Source organism: Pongo pygmaeus, chromosome 9, assembly GCF_028885625.2.
Source record: "Pongo pygmaeus isolate AG05252 chromosome 9, NHGRI_mPonPyg2-v2.0_pri, whole genome shotgun sequence".
In the NCBI taxonomy this organism is placed as follows: Eukaryota; Metazoa; Chordata; class Mammalia; order Primates; family Hominidae; genus Pongo; species Pongo pygmaeus.
Window position 1 is genome coordinate 18,687,323 of NC_072382.2, and position 9,251 is coordinate 18,696,573.

General features: G+C 38.3%; 1 protein-coding gene and 1 pseudogene across 1 annotated transcript; one reads left to right on the forward strand and one right to left on the reverse strand.

Annotated features, from left to right (window-relative positions):
* The first annotated feature begins 3,880 nt into the window (after window positions 1-3,880).
* On the forward strand, window positions 3,881-4,864 carry LOC134740326 (olfactory receptor 9G4). Its single transcript, XM_063672228.1, has one exon. The coding sequence runs from the start codon at window positions 3,881-3,883 to the stop codon at window positions 4,862-4,864; it is 984 nt and encodes a 327-aa protein (XP_063528298.1).
* Window positions 4,865-6,611: 1,747 nt separating this feature from the next.
* On the reverse strand, window positions 6,612-7,546 carry LOC129007445 (olfactory receptor 9G1-like; annotated as a pseudogene).
* Between the last annotated feature and the right edge of the window lie 1,705 nt (window positions 7,547-9,251).

Below are 9,251 nucleotides of genomic sequence, written 5' to 3' on the forward strand. Positions count from 1 at the left end.
GTTCTGAATATTTTGAACCAGGTTAGAAATAGATAGTACTGGCCGGGCACGGTGGCCCAAGCCTGTAATCCCAGCACTTTGGGAGGCTGAGGAGGGCGGATCAAGAGATGAGGAGTTCAAGAACAGCCTGGCCAACATAGTGGAACCCCGTCTTTATTAAAAATACAAAACATTGGCCAGGCATGGTGGTGGGTGTCTGTAATCCCAGCTACTTGGGAGGCTGAGGCAGGAGAATCGCTTGAACCTGGGAGGCAGAAGTTGCTGTGAGCGGAGATTGTGCCACTGCACTCCAGCCAGGGTGACAGTGTGAGACTCCGTCTCAAAGAAAAAAAAAAAAAAGAAATAGAAAGTACTTTGTTAAACCAGCTTCAAGATATGAAGCTAATTAACCAATTACTCACTCTAGAAATATTTACTGAGTGCTAATTCATGACTAGGAACTGCTCTTTGTGCTGGGATACAGCAATAAACAAGACAGAGAAAGATTTTGCCATATAGATGTTGCATTCTGGTGAGAAGAAGCAAGCAATAGATTTAATAAACAGGAGTTAGAGGATGACAATAGATGAGGGGGATAACACAGTAGAATTGGAGTAGAGTAATAAGGGTGAAGACTGTTGGAGGGAAAGGGGCATGGAATTTAAAAGAAGTGGTTAGTATGTACCTTCACCAGAATGTGACATTTGAAAGGAACTTAAAGAAGATGAATGAGTGAGCCCTGAAAACATCTGGAGAACAGTGTTCCAGGCAGAGGGAACAGATAGTCATGTACTCTAGAACTTAAAGTATAATAATAATAATAATAATAATAAATCTTTGATGCTGGGACAGAGACGGCACATTTGAGAAAAAGTGAGAAGCTATCGAGGCTGGGGCAGAAGGAAGGAGGAGGTCAGTGTGGTGAGTGTTAGGAGATAAGGTTCTTTAGGTAAGGGAGAGACAGATTATGGGTTTTAACTTGGAATAAATTGGGAGCCTTTACAGGGTTTTAAATACAGAAGCAACTTATTTATTTGTTTAATGGCCTACACTGGCTGTTGTATTGAAAGTATACTGTAGGGAACAAGGGTGTAGATGAGTTAGAAGGTGATGGCAATATTCTTGGCAGTAGATCATAGTGGTTTGAACAGAGTGGTAGCAATGGAGGTGGAGAGAATTGGTCAGATTCAGGATACATTTTGAAGGTAGGAAAATCACAATTTTCTGAAAGATGGAAAAGTAGATAGGAAAGAAACAGGGTAGATTGATTCCACGTTTTTGACTTCAGATCCTGGAAGAGTGGAATCTAATTAACCAATATGGGGAATGAAAAAATCAATTTTTGGAACTGAAGATTAGGAATTCAACTTTAAACATGGTTAGTTTTACTTACCTATTACTCGTCTCTTATTACAGCATATTAACACCCGATCGAACTTAGTCATCTTCCATTAGTAGAATTTTTAAATCTGAAATCATAACCGGCAAACTAATAGATTTTTGGGAGTTTGTGAACCCATTAAAATTTTGCGTGTTTTTACATATGTACATATTCATATTTGAGAATTATCATTGCTGAGTTTATCAAGTTCTCAAAGAGGTTCATGAGTCAAAAAATTTGAGCCATTAATTATTTGCAGATAAAGAAATTAAGAAATGCAGTGTTTAGAAAATATGCACAACTTCATAGGATTGTATTTTAAGGACACAAGAATGTGTATGCAAATCTTGAGATGAAAAGAAGGGTGCAGTTGCCTTCAGCAAATTTAATTTATCACTTCAACCAAGACAGTGGTAATGTCCTGTGTATCCCAAGATACATGTGTGTATATAAGGACTGTTAATCTGCTCTGCCACACTGTATTGCAACAAGTGAGGCTATCTATTGTTTCATGAAAGTTTTTCTTTCCTTTTTTTTTTTTTTTTTTTTTTTGAGACAGAGTATCTCTCTGTCACCCATGCTGGAGTGCAATGGTGCAATCTCAGCTCACTGCAACCTCTGCCTCCTGGGTTCAAGCGATTCTCCTGCCTCAGCCTCCCAAGTAGCTGGGATTACAGCTGTGTACCACCATGCCTGGCTGATTTTTAGTAGAGATAGGATTTTGCTATGTTGGTCAGGCTGGTCCTGAACTCCTGGCCTCAAGTAATCCTCCTGCCTCAGCCTCCTAAAGTGCTGGGATTACAGGTGTGAGCCACTGCACCTGGCACGTAACAATTTCTATAAGATATTTGAGCAAATTGGAATCATGGAAGTTTGGTGCTGAAAATAGGATCAACCAAAATTTTCAGACGGGTGAATTGTGTTCCTGAGATGAGGAATTACTTTCCTAAATCATACAGTGATTAGTTTCAGGGATATGTACCAAATATTGGACCCCACAATCCTAAACCCTGTAACTCCTTCGCCAAGTTACTTGGGAATAGTTGACAAAAATATTAAATTCTAGGATTTTAGCAAGATACTGGATGATACCACTATTCTGACTGAAATTGCTTATTTGTATAAACTTAGTCTTATTTATTTATTTATGTTTTACAAGCTCAGAATTTATAATTAAGTCAGAGAATTATCCTCCCACTCAGAATAATGATAGTTAAAATTTTGTAGATTGATTTTCTGTCCAGAAAATGGGCTGTTTTCTTAACAAGGATGTTTTCTCACCCTTTTGGAGGTAAATACATGTAGGTGGGGAATTGTTAAGATACTTTTCCAAGATTATGGAACTACCAAGTAAGAAGATCTGGTTTTGAACTCAGATGCCACATCACTTGGGCAATTCTGCTTATGCCCGACCTGTCTTTTCTCACCTGGGCTTGCTCATGTCTGTGGGTAGCTCTTAGCACCACTGTAGGCTGGATCATATAGAAGGGCCCCACCTGCATGTTTGGGGGACAACTTGCAGTCAGCTGGGGTGACAGAGTGAGCGCAGCCAGATGTCTTATCCAGCAAACTAACCCAGGCTTATTTACGTGGTGGTGGTAGGATTTTAAAAGTGAGAAGAGAAACATAAAAAGCCTCTTGAAATCCAGGCTTTGAATCCACATGGAGCTGCCTGTCTTTCAATCTATTGGCCAAAGCAAACCACCAAGCCATCCAAGACTCAAGGGGTTAAGTATGAGGCTTAGAATAGTAACTGGTACATGGTCATAATGTATTTATATTTGTAATGTAAATAGCAGCTTTAATAATCTAATAGTTAATATAAATACTTGACACATAATAAGTTTTCAATAACTTATAGAAACATAGTGAAATTTTTTGAGTGCCCACTAATGTACTCAATATTGGGCTGTGTTATTTTTATGTATGTTTTCCTTATTCAATCAGTCTGTCAAGAAGTTACTAGTCGGCCAGGTGCGATGGCTCACGCCTGTAATCCCAGCACTTTGGGAGGCTGAGGCGGGTGGATCACCTGAGGTCAGGAGTTCGAGACGAGCATGTCCAACATGGTAAAACGCCGTTTTTAGTAGAGTCGGGTGTGGCAGTAGGCGCTCGTAATCCCAGCTACTCGGGAGGCTGAGGCAGGAGAATTGCTTGAACATAGGAGGCAGAGGTTGAAGTGAATGGAGATCACGCCACGTACTCCAGCCTGGGTGACAGAGTGAGATTCCGTCTCAAAAAAAAAAAAAAAAAAAAAAGAAGAAGTAATTAGTTATCCTTGTGAGTTTCATTTTTTTTATGTTTTATGAGAATATGGGTCTTGCCCTGCATTAAATAGTTAATAAGTAAACTTCCTAATTTTCAAATTATTTTTGACTCCAATTCCAGTAATTTTTCCAAATCACGGACTGAAGTCCTATAATTCTAGATAGTAAGGGAGAAAAATCTACAAGCTTCTTAGTAATTGTTGATTTAATTGATACCCTTGTCAACTTCTGTGACTAGAAAAATCACTAAGTGATGATTTTCCCTTCTCATGATAGTCAGGCTTTCACCTCTGTGGACATGGAAGTGGGAAATCACACCATCCTGACTGAATTCCTCTTGTTGGGTTTCTCAGCAGACCCCCAGTGGCAGCCAATTCTATCTGGAGTGTTTCTGATGCTCTATTTGATAACCTTGTCAGGAAACATGACCTTGGTTATCTTAATCCGAATTGATTCCCACTTACATACGCCTATGTACTTTTTCATTGGCAATCTGTCATTTTTGGATTTCTGGTATACCTCTGTGTATACCCCCAAAATCCTGGCCAGTTGTGTCTCAGAAGATAAGCGCATTTCCTTGGCTGGATGTGGGGCTCAGCTGTTTTTTTCCTGTGTTGTAGCCTACACTGAATGCTATCTCCTGGCAGCCATGGCATATGACCGCCATGCAGCAATTTGTAACCCATTGCTTTATTCAGGTACCATGTCCACTGCCCTCTGTACTGGGCTTGTTGCTGGCTCCTACATAGGAGGATTTTTGAACGCCATAGCCCATACTGCCAATACATTTCGCCTGCATTTTTGTGGTAAAAATATCATTGACCACTTTTTCTGTGATGTACCACCATTGGTAAAAATATCCTGTACAGACACCAGGGTCTACGAAAAAGTCCTGCTTGGTGTGATGGGCTTCACAGTCCTCTCCAGCATTCTTGCTATCCTGATTTCCTATGTCAACATCCTCCTGGCTATCCTGAGAATCCACTCAGCTTTAGGAAGACGCAAGGCGTTCTCCACCTGTGCTTCCCACCTCATCTCAGTCATGCTCTTCTATGGATCATTGTTGTTTATGTATTCAAGTCCTAGTTCCACCTACTCCCTAGAGAGGGACAAAGTAGCTGCTCTGTTCTACACTGTGATCAACCCACTGCTCAACCCTCTCATCTATAGCCTGAGAAACAAAGATATCAAAGAGGCCTTCAGGAAAGCAACACAGACTGTACGACCACAAACATGAAGGTTATTCTCTTTGCAAATGCTGTTATTGAATTTTCCAGATTACTGGCTTATAAATATGTTCATTTGCATTTCTGTAGTTCAATTAAATTCAATAAGTCATATTTAAAACATTAAAACATTGACGACATGACTCTTTGTTATTAGTTTGCTATGATGTAAACAAAACAAAGTAATATTTAAAACTTATGATATTGGGTTGTTTGACATTCTGCAATATGGTATTTTGCCTCAGCAGTATTAAATCTTTCATAGATTTCATTGTGTTTGCTGCCTTTGGGAGATCTTGGGGAACAAAATAGATTATGTGGTTTAATGAATATAGTTTGACTTTGAAGCTTGTTAAGCAATCTTTACTAGGCGACAAGAATATCTGAAAGGGTGAGACTTCTGGAAATATGCTCAAGATTTTACAAATATTTATTTTAAGAAAATCATTTCCTCAAAATTTCTTCAGAAAGCTCTAATTGAGCATATAGGGAGTATGCTCAATTATAGGGAGTATGTAATTATAGGGAGTATGTAAATCTCATGCCTTCTACATAAAGAGAATATTAGGAAGATGTTTAAGAGTTGTTCAGATTACAAACAACGACAACAAAAAAACTATCTCAAAATTAATGAATAAATATGTGTCTTTAGAATTGCATATCATCCTAAAAGAGTCTTCTCTCTTACAAGGAGTGAGTACTCCACAGTACTCTCTCTCAGGTCACACAGTGATGTGACAACATCAAACAAAATGAAACAAATGAACAACAACAGTAACCACCGTTCCCTTGTTACCTTTCTTTTCCCTTTGTCCTGACCAAAAGACATAAGCTGCATGTTTGTCCCTGGCCTGAACCCAGCCTGGGCCTTGAACATTCCTAAGAACTGATAAACTTGTTTAGGTCGATGCCTGAAACCCTGAAAAATCAAACATTTTGCTAACCACATGGAAACTAGCCTTGGCCTTGAGCCCACTTCCCTAGACCCTGATATAAACTCCATAACTGAACCCCCTTGTGATGGCAGGTTGGGTTGATATTTCATTTAGTAGCCTTTAGAAGATGGCAAGTTAAGGATTAATGGTTACAGTTTTCAAATCACAAGCTTGCAGCTCAGAGGTTAGCACTTTGTTAAAGAAAGGTTATAACATTTGCTGGAATGAGCACATTTAAAAAATTAATTAAATTTTAAAAATTTAAGACAAATAGTTGTAGCCATTTCATTTGTCTTTACTTTGACATTTCTCATCTTTCTCTTCAGCCGCATTTATTTTCCAACACATCCTGCCTTTTTCCATCGAAATAATCTTAACATTTTTATTCCTCTATCACAAAAGAAGCTGTTTGAGTACTTGACTAGAATGATTTGGGGTGTATCCCACAAATATCAATGATCCATATTATGTTTTCTTTTCATCTCCATAATACTCACTATGCAGGAAAAATAATTGGGTTAATATTATGGGAAAGAACAAAGTAAAATTTAATTTTACTTTAGAATGTCAGAAGTATCACTCTTCCATTTTGCATTAATCAGAGATACTGAATTTTAAAAAATGTATCAATATTCAATTGAATCTACAATACTGTAGTATATATTACAGTATGATCTCAAAATCATAACAAACAAAATACAAAGAAACACAATTTTTCTTGTTGAATTTTGTTCAATGGTAAAAAAGAAATAAAAATCCAGTTCTGTAACCTCTCTGAGCAGTTTGTTATCACTTAGCATTGATTTGAGAACATTATGTCAGTTCAGACTTTGGATTACGCTGACTTGAAGAATTTTTTCAGAGCTTCTTTCACGTCTTTATTCCTCAGACTGTAGATCATGGGATTCAACATGGGGAACAGCACAGTATAGAAGGTAGAAACCATTTTGTCCCTCTCGAGGGAGTAGCTGGAACTTGGCTGAGAGTAGATGTAGAGAATGGAGCCATAGTATAAGGTAACGGAGATCAGGTGGGTGGAGCATGTGGAGAAGGCTTTGATGCGGCCCTGGGTAGAGTGGATCCTCAGGATGGTGGTGATGATGGAGAGGTAAGAGGCAAGGATGAGCATGGTAGGGGAGATGACATTGGAGGCCAGCAGGAAGTGCAGCACAGCCTGGTAGCTCTCTCTCACACTGCATGCCAGCTTTACCAGGGGTGGGACATCACAGAAAAAGTCATCAATGACATTGTCACCACAAAAATCCAATGTGAATGTGTTGCTGGTTAATATTATTGCATTGACAAAACCCCCAGTATAGGAATATAAAACCAAACAGATGCACAATCTCCTTGGCATGGCCCGAGCATAAAGCAGGGGCTTGGAGATGGCCACATAGCGGTCATAAGCCATAGCAGCCAGCAGGTAGCACTCACTATAGGCCAGCCCGGCAGAGAAGAAGAACTGACACAGGCAGCCAGCAAAGTAGATGCTTTTGTCTTCAGAGATGCAGATCACCAGGATTTTGGGATGTAGACAGAAGAAAACCAGAGATCCAGAAATGACAGATTTCCAATGAAAAAATACATGGGTGTGTGGAGGCAGGAGTCATTACAGATCAACATGATGAGGGTGCTATTTCCTACCACAGTCAGACAGTACATGCCCAGGAACACCACGAAGAGGCCCAGCTGCATCCCTGGATCTGTGGCGAAGCCCAGCAAGATGAACTCAGTCACTGTGTGATTGCTCCTCTGCATGGCTTATGGATACCACGCCTACAAATAGAGTAGAAAAGAGTTTAATTGCCTCAACCGACACCAAATGACGGCAATTTCTATGCTAAGCACATGACATATAATCAACACTAAGCAGAAATTTTGGCTGCCTTGGGCAGGTGATGGGAGTTTTCTGAGCTTCAATATATTTATTGCAATAAAATACATTTAATAACAGGAAAGCATTAATTGAAATGTTTATTAATTTTTTCTTGAAAAACAAAATATTTTTTGAGCCCTGTGTGCTGTTCCAGACAGTGGGATATAGCGGTGAAGATGATAGGGCTCACTCCTATCCTACTGAGCTTTTATTCTAGAAGGGAGAGATACATAAAAAACAAGTACAGCGTCAATTAATGTTAAATGCTAATAACAAAATAAAAATAGATGATGGGATAAAAACAAACTAGGAAAGAGCTCATCTAATTTAGACATTGAGAGAAAAAAAAATCATTTTCCTGTTCCCAGCTATGGATGGACAAATTGTTCAGAGCCTGTGAAAACTGGAAAGGACCCTATGGTTTAGAAGGTGATAACAATGTATTTTTCCACAATCACAGAAAAAATTACCTGCTTAGTTACTCTGTAGGGGTCTTTGGTACATTTATCATAAATTCCAGGGAAGGAATCAGGTTGAGAATTAGCTTGAAGCTCAGGTAAAGACCAATGAATTTATCTGTTCCTGCCAAGGAAAAAATGTGTGATGTTTTTATGGGTATTTGGGGTATAAAATGTTGAGACTCAGCATTATCTTTCAGCCTCTGTAAGTAGCCATGGACATGGTTCTTAAAAGGACAGTTATCCCAAGTGGATATTGTCTATAGCAATAGTTCTGAATGCTATCACATTGGAAAAATCTTCTTGTCAAACAAATGTTTAGAAATGTTTCCTTTAGATTCTTGAAATAATATGTGTTGTTAATGTAACCTAAGTATAAACATATATATATGTGTATGTAAACTATACTAAGTCTAATGTAAAGGAGATATAAAGAAAAATAATTCACAATACAATTATTATATGAAATAATTATAGGATTTATTATAAAATAATTTGAATATTCAATACATAAATGCTGAATCACTTGGTGAGATATAGATAGTAAAATCAACACATGTAGAATCATCATTAATGTGTTGGTGACTCAAATATCAGGAGTCACATTGACATTAGTGATATTTTCCTGACAAATTGGTCAAGTCTTGACAAAGTTCCAAACAAAATAAATGACAATCTTTCCTTGGTTTTATTGAATTGTTATACAGAAGAACCTTGCAAAATATATTTTGTCTGTAGAGCAGAGTAGATTTCAAACTGATGTAATTATAACAATATTTTCTAATGCACAAATATGCATTGGGAGTCTGGATGTAGGGAGTGCAACATTTTTCTTTGCGTAGGGCTGTCCCTATGGATGCAGGATGTGTTCATACTTGCCTACTAAATACTAAATATCCAGTAGTCCTCTTATCTTTGTGATAATAATAAATCCAACCACACACTTAAGAAATGCCCATCAATGATAGACTGGATAAAGAATATGTGACACATATTCACCATGGAATACTATGTATCCATAAGAAAGAATGAGCTCATGTTCTTTGCAGGAACATGGATGAAGCTGGAAGCCATCATTGTCAGTAAACTAACACAGGAAGAGAAAATCAAACACCACATGTTCTCACTC